This window comes from Dama dama, chromosome 26, assembly GCF_033118175.1.
Source record: "Dama dama isolate Ldn47 chromosome 26, ASM3311817v1, whole genome shotgun sequence".
Classification (NCBI taxonomy): domain Eukaryota; kingdom Metazoa; phylum Chordata; class Mammalia; order Artiodactyla; family Cervidae; genus Dama; species Dama dama.
The window spans coordinates 44,107,252-44,123,446 of NC_083706.1; the positions used below are offsets into that span (position 1 = coordinate 44,107,252).

General features: G+C 41.8%; 1 protein-coding gene across 2 annotated transcripts; it reads right to left on the bottom strand.

Annotated features, from left to right (window-relative positions):
- Positions 1 to 3,982: 3,982 nt before the first annotated feature.
- Positions 3,983 to 15,859, bottom strand: FBXO5 (F-box protein 5). 2 transcript variants are annotated; one of them, XM_061130390.1, is made up of 5 exons: positions 15,219 to 15,859; positions 8,700 to 9,417; positions 7,009 to 7,099; positions 5,784 to 5,966; positions 3,987 to 4,882 (listed from the first exon to the last, which is right to left on the bottom strand). In XM_061130390.1, the coding sequence occupies exons 1-5, from the start codon at positions 15,697 to 15,699 to the stop codon at positions 4,631 to 4,633; spliced, it is 1,725 nt and encodes a 574-aa protein (XP_060986373.1). In that variant the 5' UTR covers positions 15,700 to 15,859; the 3' UTR covers positions 3,987 to 4,630. The 2 variants fall into 2 exon arrangements, with proteins under 2 accessions (XP_060986374.1, XP_060986373.1); XM_061130391.1 differs by lacking the exon at positions 5,784 to 5,966 and having other exon boundaries at positions 3,983 to 4,882.
- Positions 15,860 to 16,195: the final 336 nt, after the last annotated feature.

Below are 16,195 nucleotides of genomic sequence, written 5' to 3' on the forward strand. Positions count from 1 at the left end.
AGTAAGGAAATGAGTCTTGTCAACAAATGATGCTGGAACAAGTGGACACTCATTTCAAATGATACCTCCCACTGTATTCAAAATGTAAACTGCAGATGGACCACAGACCTAAATATGAATTTTAAAACTATAAAGCTTCTAGAAGAAAACATAGGAGAAAGATACATATGCTCTTAGGTTAGGCAAATTTTTTTTAAATAAAATTATTTAATTGGAGGCTAATTATTTTACAGTATTGTAGTGGTTTTTGCCATACATTGACATGAATCAGCCACGGGTGTACATGTGTTCCCCCGTCCCAAATTCCCTTCCCATCTCCCTCCCTATCCCATCCCTTAGGGTTTTTCCAGTGCACCAGCCCTGAGCGGCCTGTCTCATGCATCGAACCTGGACTGGCGATCTATTTCACATGTGGTAATATACATGTTTCAATGGTGTTCTCTCAAATCATCCCACCCTTGCCTTCTCCCAGAGTGCAAAAGTCTGTTCTTTATCTCTTTGTCTCTTTTGCTGTCTCGCATGTAGGGTCATTGTTACCATCTTTCTAAATTCCATATATATGCATTAATATACTGTATTGGTGTTTTTCTTTTTGACGTACTTCACTCTGTATAATAGACTCGTTTCATCCACCTCATTAGGACTGATTCAAATGCATTTTTAATAGCTGAGTAATATTCCATTGTGTATATGTACCACAGCTTTCTTATCCATTCGTCTGCTGATGGGCATCTAGGTTGCTTCCATGTCCTGGCTATTGTAAACAGTGCTATGATGAACATTGGGTACACGTGTCTCTTTCAACTCTGGTTCCCCTGGTGTGTATGCCCAGCAGTGGGATTGCTGGGTCATATGGCAGTTCTATTTCCAGTTTTTTAAGGAATCTCCACACTGTTCTCCAGAGTGGCTGTACTAGTTTGCATTCGCACCAACAGTGTAAGAGGGTTCCCTTTTCTCCACACCCTCTCCAGCATTTGTTTGTAGACTTTTTGATAGCAGCCATTCTGACCAGCATGAGATGGTACCTCATAGTGGTTTTGATTTGCATTTCTGTGACAATGAGTGATGTTGAGCATCTTTTCATGTTTGTTAGCCATCTGTATGTCTTCTTTAGAGAAATGTCTGTTTAGTTCTTTGGCCCATTTTTTGATTGGGCAGTTTTTCTGGTATTGAGCTGCATGAGCTGCTTGTATATTTTTGAGATTTATTGTCAGTTGCTTCGTTTGGTATTATTTTCCCCTATTCTGGAGGCTGTCTTGTCACCTTGCTTATAGTTTCCTTCATTGTGCAAAAGCTTTTAAGCTTAATTAGGTCCCATTTGTTTAGTTTTGCTTTTATTTCCATTACTCTGGGAGGTGGTTCATAGAGAATCCTGCTGTGATTTATGTCAGATAGTGTTTTGAGGTTAGGCAAATTTCTGAGATGTAACACTCAAAGCATGATGTATTAAAGACAAATAATTAATAATTTATATATGATCAAAAATAAAAACTCTTCCAAAGACACTAGGAAAATGAAAGACAAGACAAACTCTGATAAAGCACTTGTACCAAGTGTATACTCTCAAATATCGATAATAACATACAAATGATTTGATAGACACTTTACCAAAGAAAATGTATGATGGCAAATAACAATGGCAACCATCATCAGGGAGATGTAAATTAAAACCACAATGAGATACTGCTACAAACACATTTGAAGGCTAAAATTAAAGACAGACTACACCGTGTGCGGATGAGCACATCAAGTAAATGGAACGCTCAAACACTCCTTGTGAGAATGTGGAATAGTACTCATTGACTTCCCTGGTGGCCAATGGTTAAGAATTCACCTGCCAATGCAGGGGACAAGTTTGATCCCTGATCAGGGAAGATTCCACATGCTGAGGGGCAACTAAGTTCATGAGCCACAACTGCTGAGCCTGTGTGCCACAGAGATCCTGCTCTGCAACAAGACAAACCACTGAAATGAGAGGTTTGTGTACCGCAAAGAAAGGGTAGCCCCTGCTCACCGCACCGAGAGAAAGGACAAGCACAGAAACGAAGATCCAGTGCAGCCAAAAATAAATAAAACAGTAGTCACTTTGGAAACATTTTGGTATTTTCTCAAAAGGTTAAACATATAATGACTATATAGCCCAAACATTCTACTACTAGATATTGGAAAGCAAAAGTGAGAGTCGCTCAGTCGTGTCCAACTCTTTGTGACCCTGTGGACTATATACAGTCCATGGAATTCTCCAGGCCAGGCCATAATACTGGAGTGAGTAGCCTTTCCCTTCTCCAGGGAATCTTCCCAACCCAGGGATCAAACCCAGGTCTCCGGCATTGCAGGTGGATTCTTTACCAGCTGAGCCACAAGGGAAGCCCAAGCATACTGGAGTGGGTAGCCTATCCCTTCTCCAGTGGATCGTCCCCATCCAGGAATTGAACTGGGGTCTCCTGCATTGCAGGCAGATTCTTTACCAGCTGAGCTACCAGGGGAGCCCCTCTAGATATTTGCCAAGAGAAACTAAAGAATACAACTTGCAAAGATTTGTGTATAAATGATTATAACACCTTCATTTTTGGTAGCAAAAAAATGGGTGAAAAATCCAAACATCCAACTACCAGGGTGAACATACATACACACTGGCATATCTGACAGTATATTTAAGAGAAAGGATGAATTATTGTGCACACAAAATGAATGAAACTCAAAGTAATATTCATTGAAAGTAGTTGCACAGTACAAAGTGATTTCACTTATAGAAAATTCTAGAAAAGGAAAAGTAATCTACAGTGACAGATCAGTGGACTAACAGGAGGGATTACAAATGGGCAGGAAAAAATGGTAATATTCATTACCTTCATCTGGCAAGTGATGGCTTCAGGCATGTGTGTGTCAAATTACATACTTTAATGCTTTGTTTGTTGATTTTACAAAGCTCCTTTAAGAAAACCATTGTTAACTTCATTGGAGACTTTATTGCATTAGAAAGACACACCCATAAACCCCTTTAAGATAAATCCTCTATCTTGGTTTTCTGCTGAGATCAAGGTCAAAGCCCTTAAGCCTTTGAGAAGCCCATTGATTGAGATGAATCAAGGTAATCTGAATCAAAAACACTGGTCATAGCAAACACCACCCTCCTCCAACAACACAAGAGACAAACTAAACATGGACATCACCAGATAGTCAATACCAAAATCAGATTACATTCTTTGCAGCCGATGGAGCTCTATACACTTAGCAAAAATAATACCTGGAGCTGACTGTGGCTCAGATTATGAATTTCTTATTGCAAAATTCAGGCTTCAATTAGGGAAAACCACTAGACATGCCTCCTGTGAAACCTGTATGCAGGTAACGAACAATTAGAACTGGACATGGAACAACGGACTGGTTCCAAATTGGTAAAGGCTGCCTATTGTCACCCTGCTTATTTAACTTATATGCAGAGTACATCATGAGAAATGCCAGGCTGGATGAAGCACAAGCTGGAATAAAGATTTCAGGGAGAAATATCAATAACCTCAGATGTACAGATGACACCATCCTTATGGCAGAAAGAAAAGAACTAAAGAGTCTCTTGAAAGTGAAAGAAGAGAGTGAAAAAGTGATGAACGAGCACACACACCAGTATTTCCCAAAGTGTGTTTTATGGTCTTGCTTTGAACCATCCTAAGATGCTTATTTCAAGACCCAACTCCACTAAGACACTGGGTGGTGAGAAAATTGAAAGTGGAATATAGAACTCTACAAATTTGAGTAAACTCCAGGAGACAGTAGAGGGCAAAGGATCCCTGCATGCTGCAGTCCATGGAGTTGCAGAATTGGATAGGACCTAGTGACTGAACAATAATCTCACAAGGTTCCCAATAAGGAGACAAAGACCCACTCAAGGCCTTTCCACACGTCAGTCTCCTACAGCTTCTTCAGCTGTTTCTAAGATTTAAATGTTTACCTACATAAAAGACTCATGTTATTTATCAAGCTTGTAACAATTTTATTCATAATAGGAAAAAAATTACTTACATATATACAAAAGACATTTATTTTCTTACTCTGACATAAAAAATACAGAAATATTTACATATGTACAAAATATTAAAACATACAAACTTATAAAGAAGGAAAACAAGCAAAACTTCACAAAGGATACTTTTTTGGGAAATACACTCTAAAAGAGGTTAAACAAAGGTGACAAAACATTTACATTAAGACACCAGAAGTTGATATTTCAATAGATATTATTAATTTGGCAAAGCAAATAAAATAATCTGTTAATGGATGGTAAAGAAGATTTACTTTTAAGACTGTCTAGGTAAAATGACATGGTCTTCCTTTACCATAAAATGGAATGAATTTTAGTTTATCTCTGAATCACAATCATCATAGTTTCCCCTTTTTTCTTAAAATATTTATATTTTCTGATTTACATTGAGAATTTTAAATTTTTTCACTATTAAATTGTAAAATATTTTAAGAAGCTGTGTACCCTCTTTTTTCACTGAGGGGGAAAAATCCCATGTATTACACTGATTTCAACATAAAATTGAACATCATGTTTTTTATTTTTTTAAATTAAAACCTAACATTTTTCTAACTAACCTTCATGATCAATTTCAATTGATGTAATAAGCAATCATAATCGTCGTAAATTCTTCTTGCTTTTCTTAGTACCAGGCAAAGGACCCATTTTATAACTGGCTTTTAGGGGCTTGCCATTTGAACAGTCTTCGGTGGTATGATAAGTACACAAACACTTTGTACAATAATCAAATCCACAGCTTTCTCGTTTACAGGTTGCCCGTTGTAAATAGCAATCATATTTTGCAGGTGAATTACAGCGAATACAGGCTTTAAGGCTTTCATTCTTTTTCAAAGTTTTGGCAACCTAGAAAGAAAATTCATACACATATTTTTACTAAGAACTGAATGTAATTTAGCTAGTCAAAACAAGGGCACATCCCCAATACATGTATAAAGCACCAACGTCACACACAACTCCTGCCTTTCAGGAGCTTACTGCTCAATGGGGGAACAGACCACTGTCAGCTGACCCAGTGGTTACTGCTTAATGCTACAAATATGCTCTTGTTCATAAATGCCACTCCCACATCAATGCCACCTCTCCTGGGAAACCAGGAGCTGGCTGCTCTTTCACCACTAGCTCTAGTCCTTTTTAAAAGAAACCTTTCACATCATATAGCTTTTACCTTTACATAGCTATGGATGCCCTGGTGGCTCAGACGGTGACGTACCTGCCTGCAAGGCAAGAGACCCGGGTTCAAGCCCTGGGTCGGGAAGATCCCCTGGAGAAGGAAATAGCAACCCACTCCAGGATTCTTGCCTAGAAAATCCCATGGATGGAGGAGCCTGGTGGGCTACAGTCCATGGGGTCGCAAAGAGTTGGACACCACTGAGTGACTTCACTTCACTTTCACTTTACATAGCTGTGAAAGTTACCATGTTTCCCTATCTATGTAGTGCCTGATAAAATTGACTTTTTGCTTAGCTCTCTTCCTCAGTTATCAAAGGCAGTAATTGTGAAATGTAGTATTTAAGTTTTAGAAGAAACTTCAAGGTCTCTCCTTATTTTCTTAAGTGTTTCTAAATTAGAGATCAACACCACTGTCATAAACAATGCCAAATAATATCTATTATCTTTGGCATAGAAAGACATCTTTGTGTACTTTCCTAATTTGATTACTTGAGTCATAAATGGTTTTCTTACTCTAAATCCTTTTAACAATAAATACATCATGTTTCCAATTTACTGATAAACAAAAAATTACCTCAGAGAATTCACTGTGTCGACTGTAAGTAGAACCTTTCTGATCACCTGGATCAGGTAACTTAGTTCGAGCATCTTTTTTGGGGAGAGTCTGGGTTGCTGATTTTTGCACAGATGCTAAAGGAGTTCTGAATAAAACATACTCTCTGGTCGAAGCATGTGGTGAAAACTTAATGTTTTTTTCCTAATTAAAAAAAAAAGTTTGAATAGGATTAAAAAATATCCTCCTATATTCTCAATAATCAGAAATTGTATATGTAAAAAAGGGCAAATGAGAATATAAAGGATTTATTCCTGTCTTCAATTTACGTGCATGTGCTTAAAGCACAGCCACCCACAACTGTTCAAACATTTAAAGCCTAACAACTAAGTTACTAAGAGAAACTACAAATCAGAAACTGTGAGAAAGCAACTTTACATACTTAGTACCCAGCATTTAATACATGATTTATAAAGCACTACCACCAGAACACGGAGATGGCACACGGATGGGGCAATGGCACCCCACTCCAGCACTCTTGCCTGGAAAATCCCATGGACAGAGGAGCCTGGTAGGCTGCAGTCCATGGGGTCGCAGAGTCGGACACGACTGAGCAACTTCACTTTCACGCATTGGAGAAGGAAATGGCAACCCACTCCAGTGTTCTTGCCTGGAGAATCCCAGGGACAGCAGAGCCTGGTGGGCTGCCGTCTATGGGGTCGCAGAGTCGGACACGACTGAAGTGACTTAACAACTTAGCAACCACCAGAACAAAAGGTCATTCTTTCCACCCACCAGTAGATGGCAATAGTCACGTTCAAGCGTCACATCAGTGCTATGAATGGATTCAAAACAATCTATTGAGGAAGAAAATTTTTTATTACTATCAGCCTATAGATAAAGAAATTGAACGTGGAGAATTTAAGCAACACTTGACCTTAGTCTGCCAACTCCTAAGTCTGAAATTTTAATTGTGTGTTGATCTTTATTCTCAGAAACATCTCCAAAGTTACTAAGTATTTTGCAAAGTGAATGAATTCCCTTCCTACATTAAAAATCTTCTAAATATAGATAACTTTACTACTTTGTAACAGATAAAATCCCAGCCCCTTTATCTTTGAATTTTTTTAATGAGTTATGAATGTAAAAGATTTCCAGATCATCTGTTATCTTTACTATTTCCCTCTCCCATTTCAAAGGTAGAGAGCTATTATATCTTAAAATTAAAACAACTGCAAAGACTTACAGTAATTCTTTGTATTGCTTTATTGTACAATTGCAATGCCACCTTGTCATCTTCCAGAATCTTCTTCCAAGTTATGCTCACTTTAGACACACTGGAAAAGTAAATGATTATAAAGGAAACAATTAAGCACCATGAAGGCTAAGATGAATATATTACAGAAACACAACCAGTGCAAAAAAGAAATTTCTATTAGCAGTTCTTCTCAAACCTGACTATACTTAGAATTGCCTGTGGCATGCACTTGAGATTTAAGGATGGCCCATGCCTAGTCACTTGGGTTTAACTGGTCTAAAATGGGGCCAGGGTTCTACAGAATCCCCCCCCACCGCCGCCTTTTAAAAAGTTCAACATCAATTCTAAGTAGATCTAGGCTTAGGAACCCGAACACTTCATTTTTTCACAATATCCACAAATATCAAATCAGAAACCCCATTGTGTATATGGCTATTTATTAACATTAGACAAATTTCAAACATTTGACACATTGCTACTAGTAGAAATCAATTTAAAAAATCCATTTTAACAAAAATGTTGTGATGTTGATTATCCCTCAAGAAGCTAGTCAATAATAAAAATCAATACTTGTGCCTGTTTTGGTTCAGTTATATTTCATGGACCTGTGTAAAGTAACAAAGAGTACCTTTAAAACTTTTGCAAAAAGCCAAAAATGAACCAAGTTGGAGGCAATCTAATCCAATACTCTGGATAATCATTTTAATTCTCAATTGTTGTTTAGTTGCTAAGTCGTGTCAACTCTTGCAATCCCATGGACTACAACCCGCCAGGTTCCTCTGTCCATGGGATTTCCCAGTCAAGCATACTGGAGTGGGATGGGAGGAGGGTCCAGGATGGGGGACACATGTATACCCATGGCTGATTCATATCAATGTATGGCAAAACCACTACAATATTGTAAAGTAATTAGCCCCCAATTAAAAAAAAAAAAAAGAATACTGGAGTGGGTTGCCGTTTCCTTCTCCAGATCTTCCTGACCCAGGGACTAACCCAAGTCTTCTGCATTGGCAGTTGTATTCTTTACCACTGAGCCACTAGTGAAAGTGAAAGTGAAGTTGCTCAGTTGTGTCCGACTCCCAGCGAGCCCACGGACTGCAGCCTACCAGGCTCCTTGGTCCATGGGATTTTCCAGGCAAGAGTACTGGAGTGGGTTGCCATTGCCTTCTCCAAACTAGGGAAGCCCTAATTCTCCGTTATCTCATCCTAAAAGGTTTTCTCTGGTTGGATAAGGAAGAAAGGGCAGTCAGTAAAAGGTTTCTAAGAAATAGTCATAATCAGACCCATGTGTATGGTTCTGCATTTTTATCACTTTTAAACTTGAAAATGGTCTAAAAAGAACAGAAATAATTACTTCATATTTTCAAGCGTGACAAAAATCAAATTCCCATTGGACCCATACAACAGACTCCTAGGCTGTTGTTTTTATAGTTATGACCAAAAGATGTAGCTTACATATGAACAATTTCAGAACCAAAAGAAACAAAGATCCTGACCTAATAGAAATAGCCGTCACTAGCATAATATGAAATTTGAAGTAACGCATACTTTCATCACCTCAATTAAAACTACAGTGCAAGACTACAGTACTATCTTTGCATGAGCTGGTAGTGCTGAGCTATATAACAAAAATGCTCATGGATTATACTAATACATACACTCAGAGAAACAATACTTACTTGATTAAGTCCATCTCACTGAGTTGTGTTAAAATATTTGCTAAGAGATGTTTGAGTCCTCTTCGAAAGAGTTCACTGAGAATATCTACACATTCGAGGCCCATTTTCCTACCAATTATATTCTGTAGTCTAAAATTTCCACTGGATATAAATTCTTTCAGCTTCTCCCAATCTATTTTAGGATTTCGTTTACAATTTTTTTTTAACGTTGAACAAACCAGTTTTTCAAAATGAAGAGCTGGCAGCAAGTTTTTGTTGGGATATTGGTCTGGGCTTTGCGTCCGTAGAAGGCAGGATTGTGGACTGTCATTGAAACTTTCCACTAGAGCAAGGCTACTGTCTTCATGTTCACTGAGGCCACTTTGTTGGGAAAATGAAGAGTAGCCACTGTCTTCATAACATCCGCTGGTTTCTAGTTCTTGTATGTCATTTGAACTATCAAGTGTTTGTTGTATGCGTTGATTTTCCTTGTTATGCAATGGCTTGCTTTCAGTTTCAAGTTCTACAATCCTGGGGCTCACAACTGGGGACCCAACATCCGATAACCTTTCATAGTCTTTAATGCAGTCTTTATAAGAACCTTCCAAACATGCAGTAGTGTAGGAACCTTGTCTTCTACTGTCATCCGGCTTCACTGGTTTAATTCCAGAATGAACATGGTTATAGTTAAAATCACACTTCATTTTGACAGAGAGAGTAGAACTTTCTTCTTTACAACCTACAAAAAGAACAGAACATTATGCCTGATGGCAAAAATTTCCACATATCACTACTTCTTTAAATTTGGGATACAGATTTAATCACTTTGCATTCTTTCAGCACTGTGAACTTCCCATGAAATAAGCTATGAAATTATCAAAGTATAATGTGAGAAAATATTACTAAAACTTAATAAGTACATACATCTTATTCTCGAGGGAGTACTTCAGTACAGTCTGCTTTTAAATCTGGTGTAACTATACCATCTGACATTTAGAGTCATATCTGAGTAGAAAATAGTGACAAAAGGGACTATTTAACAAATAGTCTGTGCTTATAGAATAAGGAAATATGATGCATCAAGAGTGGGGCCTGAGATAAGAGACATCCTTACAGAAATCAAATACTTCTAGAAATATGGTTAAGATAATGGAAGACGGAATGTATAAGGGTCAAAACAGTTCTGATAAAAGTTGCAAAAAACTTACATATATTAAATGTTAGTAATTATTATAACTGACTCATTGGAAAAGACCCTGATGCTGGCAAAGATTGAAATCAAAAGGAGAAGGGGGCAGCAGAGGATGAGATGGCCACATAGCATCACCAACTCAATGGATAAGAACTTGAGCAAACTCTGGGAATAGCTAAGAACAGGGGGGTTGCAAACAGCTGGATGAGCTGGACGCGACTTAGCGACTAAACAACAATTATAAGTCTTATAATAATTAACCACAAAATCTATAGAAGTTTAGAGAAAGGATTAAAAAGCCAATAAATTTAATCATTTGTAAGTTAACCACTAGGGGTTTAGAATTTGCCTAAGCACACAGGCACGAATTAACCACACTAGTGACTTCTGGGGCAGGATAATTTTGCTGGGGGTTGTCCTGTCTGTTGCAGGATGTTTAGCAACTTGTGGCTATCTGATGCCATTAGCAGCCGCTATTCCTCCAGCAGGACAATAAAAAATGTCTCCAGCAACCATTTATTGCCAAATGTTGGGAGTAGGGGGAAGCTGTGTATGTGTGTGTGTTAGTCGCTCAGTCGTGTCTGACTCTTTGCAACCTCATGGACTGTAGCCCACCAGGCTCCTTTGTCCATGGGATTCTCCAGGCAAGAATACTGGAGTGGGGGAAGTTAGCAGGGGCAAAATCTCCCCCATTCTCAGTTAAGAACTGCTGCTTTAAAGGATTAGGATTTCTGGCAGGCAGTAGTGGCTGGGACGGATTATAGTAGATGGGTTTAAGAAAACTGCTTAGCATTTTTGAAGGCAGAGTATATGGATCGTATATGCTTCTAATGTACTCCCCCATCTACTATACTATACCTCCTGCAAACCAATCACAGGTAGATAACAATTACCCTATAAGTAAATATACCTAAGTATAGTCAGTATGTTTAGTCTGTACTAAACATTGGTAAACTGTTCATACGGAATTTACTGTTTTTACTTAGAACAGAACTTCTAAGCACTAAAGGACACCTTGTAGATAGAAACTTTCTTCTAATTAGGTTTAAATTAAAAGTTTAGGGACATAAATATTACCCCAATTAACCCTAACTCTAGAACAAATTATTCTGAGCTGTTCCCTTGTACTCAGAAAAGGGTAAAAAATTCTAAGAGATTCTCATTTTTGCATCAAGTAAGGAATTAAATATGATTTAGCTAAGACCACACATGTTATCTGAAGATAAAGAAGCCACCAACAAAGACACATGTTTTATTTTGTTTAGTTCCCTAAAGGGAACGGGCATGTTGAGTCGTGTCCAACGCTTTGTGACCCTATGGACTATATAGCTCACCAGGCTCCTCTGTCCATGGAATTCTCCAAGCAAGAATACTGGAGTCGGTTGCCATGCCCTTCTCCTGGGGATCTTCTCTGACCCAGGGATAGAACCCCCATCTTTTGTCTCTCCTGCAATGGCAGGCGGGCTCTTTACCACTAGCACCACCTGGAATATCCTAAAGGGAAGAGGCCTGAAACTATATTTTAGAAACTTAATTCTTTTCAAAGGCATTCTTCCTCTGCTGCCTCTACAACTCAGTTACTGGAAGACTATCCTACAGAACCCCTTTCATTCAACATTGTTCTCAGAATATGGACAGTTCCTTAATTTCAGAGTTAATAATGATTCAGCTAGTTTATAATTGTTTAGAAGTCAACAATTTCCAACATTTCCAAACACGTGCTCAAAACTGAGGTAGAATGTGAAGTGAAAGACACTCAGCCGACGCTCAGTCATGTCCGACTCTTTGCGACCCCGTTGACTTCTCCAGGCCAGAATGCTGGAATGGTAGCCTTTCCCTTCTCCAGGGGATCTTCCCAAACCAGCAAACACAGGTCTCCTGCATTGCAGGTGGATTCTTTACCAGCTGAGTCACAAGGATCATTAAAAAAGTATATATATACATATATATATATATGTATATATATATAAATCTCACAGTTCAGAGCCTCTTTAATCAGAAAGATGAGGGTTAAGAGTCAATCCTAAAGGAAATCAATCCTGAATATTCATTACAAGGACTGAAGCTGAAGCTCCAATACTTTGGCCACCTGATGCATACAGCTGACCCAAAAGACCTCAATGCTGTGAAAGATTGAAGGCAAAAGAAGGGGACGACAGAGGATGAGATGGTTGGATGGCATCACTGATTCAGTGGACATGAATCTGAGCAAACTCCAGGAGATAGTGAAGGACAGGGAAGCCTGGTGTGCTGCAGTGCATGGGGTCGCAAAGAGCTGGACACAAGTGAGCAAATGAACAACAAAGAGTCTAGCTCTGCCACTTCATTCACCCAATGCCTACTTAGTGACAGAGTCTTGAGAAGGAAAGAAACTAGCCACAGAAGTTCTTTTGAAGGTGAAATCCTGGTATCTTGAAAGCCTTGTGAAAATCCAGACAAAGGTGGACCCTGGAAGGAAAAGTGTTGAACTTTCAAGAGGAAGGCCTGCAGGGCAGTGACTCAGTAACCAACAGGGGGATAAGGATTGAAAATTAATGCTGAAGAGGTATAGAATGCTATAGGATTTTTAGGGTAGACTGGCTTTTATTCTTCTTGTAATAAAGAGCCTCTGAGGGGTTCTAAGTGAGATATCAGGTTCACACTAGGACTTCCCTATAGCTCAAACAGTAAAGAATTTGCCTGCAATGCAGGAGACCGGGGTTTGATTCCTGGGTTGAGAAGATCCTCTGGAGAAGGAAATGGCAATTCACTGCAGTATTCTTGCCTGGTGAATCCCATGGTCCCATGGACAAAGAAGCCTGGCAGGATACAGTCTGTGAGGTGGCAAAGAGTCAAACATGGCTGTGCAACTAACACACAGACACACAAATAAACAAATGATTGCCGGTTGTGGAAAATATTGGATTATATTAATAGGAAGGTATAGGGTTGGCCAAGAAGTTCGTTGGGGTTTTTCAAAAGACACTGGAAAAACTTGAAAACTTCTGCTGTGAAAAAATTTAAACAAACTTCTTGGCTAATCCAACACAAGTGAAAGTAGGGAGGCTAGTTGGAAATGCTTATCACAGGAGTCCAGAGTTGGGTACCCAAGACTAGGATGACCGCAGGGCAACTAGGATAACTGAATAGATCTGAGATCTTTTCAGAAGGGTAAAGTCAACAGAGGTTGGTGATATACTATATTAGCTGTGAATACCCTGGGTTTAAATCATGAGCATTTCAGGTGAAAAACAAAAAACCGAGCAAGTTAACTCTTAAAGCTTGTTTCCTCATGTATAAAATGCAGGTAAGAAAACCAAACTGGACTAAATGCATGGCAGAGTTTCCGTAACATATAGTTTAATAAACAGAATCTATTTTCACTGTGTTATTTTTGTAAGCCAAACACTTCATATTCTTTATATTTAAATCACGAACAAGTTCAAAGGGGCAAAATACATTCTACACAGATTTATGCATCTCAGATTATGTTTTTCCCTAGGAATCAAATCCAACTTCAAATGAAAGTCCTTGCTCAGCCTTTTGCCGTTTTGTGACCTAGAACATTGAATCAGTCTTTCAATTTCTTTAAAATGGAGATATACTATATCCATAATATCTACCTTATGGAGTTGGTAAAGATTCACCACTGCATTTTTAAAACCTCTTATTTACCAACTCAATAGTCCAATCATGAAAAAGTGGTATTAGGTAGTTAACTGTACAAAGTTAACTTCTATTTAACTTCCCAATGTAGATTTAACATTTCATAATAAACTGTAATAGTTAAAAAGACTATAGTGCTTAAAGGTAAAAAATCTTTACAGCTATCCCAATGCTAAATGTTTAAGTACTACAACCTCCAGTACCTACAAGATAACCAGCATGTGCCCAATATCAATGAGGCATGGCTATTCCTTTAAAAGAGCCTTAAGACCTGTTGCCATAAACTGCAAAAATCAGTCATAATCCCCAAGAGAATATTTTAGAAAAGCCTATTTCAGAAATATTTGAATGCAAGAGATTTTTTAATTTCATTTTCTCAAATTTTCAAATATAGAAAAAAATCTGGGGGTCAGCAAATACTCTCCTGAGGGGCAAGGTAGTAAAGACAACTGGAATTAAGCGACCAAAAAAATCCTTCTTAAAGCCACCAATCTCCAGAATTTCAGAGGGTTTTATGAGTCAGGGATTTCTAGACAGAGACTTAACCTGTTAAAATATTTTTTGAGTCTTCTAGATTCCTTTTCTAAAGCAAGGAGCGTCTTTCAGTGATTACCAAATATACACCATCAAGCTGTTAACTTCTAAAATTTTTCACAATTTCTAAAATAAAATGAATGTAGCCGGGTCTCTGTAAGAGACAGCAACAAAGAGGATAAAAGTAAGCGTTCATTTGGGTGCCTTCCATTTCACCCAAGAGCTGGAATAAAAGATTGCGTCTCCAGAAGCACAGGGGAAAAAAACCAAACCAAACGAATTCTTCACTTCTCATATCTTCTTCCCAAATTCTTCAAAATCAGCTACATTTGGACAAATTCGGGGTTTCTGCATTAAAAATGTCCTTTTCCCTCCTTCCATTTCAGTCCAGGCCTTGAGACTGAGTCACTCACTGGGTTCAAGGGGGGAAAAAGGAGAAATTCAACGTTTTTGTTCGGACATCCCCAACAGAGCCTTGACCCGATGAGAGGGGGTCCCTCCATTTGGCGGGGATTGGGGAAGGGGAGACCCTGGAAATCCCGAGGGGTCGGAGGGGTGGCCCTCAGGGCGCGGACCGGCGGAGGCGGGAGATAACAGCGAGCACGATCTCCCGCGCCCGCCAGGAAGACTGAGGTGGCGAAAACCTGGGAGGACTGACTTCCGACCTGAGAGTGCGGGGCAGGCGTGGAGAAGGGGCGCTGAAGTGAGGGGTCGGGCACCCGGCTGGACCCCGAGGACCGCTGGCTCGCGGGCCCTGTCAGCTCCGCGACTCCGGGGTGGGGGAGGGGCGGCAGGGGGCATTTGGCGCCCGGGCCCGCGGGGTGGAGGTAGGCAGCCCTGCCCAGGGTGCGGAGGCCCCGACCCGCACCTCCCTGGGGGGCCTGGCGCCCCGGTTCGCGGGCACGGCGGGACCCAGGTGCGCCGGCCATCCTGTCCCGGGACCTCTGCTTCCCCTCTCCGGACTCCCCCCTGCCTTCTTCCTCTGGGTCCCGGGAGAACCGTCGCCCGCCCGCCCGAGGCCCAGCGAGGGACCGCACGGCCGGACTCGTGAGGGTGTCGGGTCCGGGTCGTTGCCCACCAACCCCTCCTACCCCGCCACCGTCATTCCCCCGCCGGGCACCCCTTCTGGAAGGCGCGCCTTCCCGCTCGCACCCTCTCCTCTCACCCACCGTCCGAGGGGCAAGGGCGCCCGGCGGCTGTCGGGGCGCCGTAGCTGCAGCGGCAGGAACCGGAGAGCGGCCGTAGGGAGCAGCTGCAGGGCCGCCGGCTCATGCCAGGGGCAACAGAGGGGTCGGCCTCAGGTGAGGGAGCTGCGGCCACGAGAGGAGAGCGGGCAGCCAGCTTCTCAGAGCTCTTATCTTCCAAAAGGCGCCAGCTGGTACTTTTAAAATCTTTGAATTTGGTGCCCAAATCCGCACGGCCCAATGGGGCGCGCCGCTCGCACGCGCGATCCAATGGGAGGGCGGCGGGAGGGCGTCCCCTCACTCGCGCCCAATGGGAGGCTGCCGAGGTGGGGCCGAGCCTCCAGGCCCAGCCTCCTTCCTCCCTCGCCAGCTCCGCTCGTCCGGAAAGACGCGGAGGCTGGGGGCGGGGCCTCGGAGCGCGGGGAGGCCTCGGCTCGGCCGCACGTGGAGGGCTCCTACCACGCATGCGCGTTCCCGCCACGCTCTCCTCCGTCTGAGGGACTGGCCTCCGGCGGGTCCTAATTTCATCCTGAAGGCGGCTCCGGCTTGTGTCTGAGGAACTCCGATGGGTGCAGAGCGCGGCCGACTTCCTCCGGTCATTTCTCAAGCGGGAGTTTGGTGAGCGGCGACTCCTCACTGTACGAGAATGCAGACTTTCCGGAAGACGAACCCTCCCCCCAGCTCGGCTTAGCCCGCCTCTCTAGGATTTAGGCGCGCTCCTCTCGCCTCCTAGTTTCGCCCCTCCCCCTGCTCAGCGTTTTCGCGCAAGCGCTGGTGGCGGGCGGCCGCCTTGGAGTTGGCGGGTTGGCGCTTGCGTGCTGGGGTCCCCCGCGTTTCTCTCAGGGGGCGAGGGAGGCGGAGAGCCCTGGGCCGCGGTGGGTGGGGCCGCGTCCCTCCGGCGCGCGGAGCTGGTCCTGCCACAGTGGCGGGAGACCCCGACTGACTTGAATCTCCTTGGGCCC

What these genes read in the sequence shown, in the direction of transcription:
- FBXO5 (XM_061130390.1), bottom strand. Translation starts at nt 15,699, where the DNA reads ATGCGTGGTAGGAGCCCTCCACGTGCGGCCGAGCCGAGGCCTCCCCGC. An exon ending in GCGCCCTTGCCCCTCGGACG is followed by an intron (nt 9,418 to 15,218) that starts GTGGGTGAGAGG and finishes TTCTTTTTGTAG; the next exon opens with GTTGTAAAGAAGAAAGTTCT. An exon ending in GACACAGTGAATTCTCTGAG is followed by an intron (nt 4,883 to 5,783) that starts GTAATTTTTTGT and finishes TTTTCTTTCTAG; the next exon opens with GTTGCCAAAACTTTGAAAAA.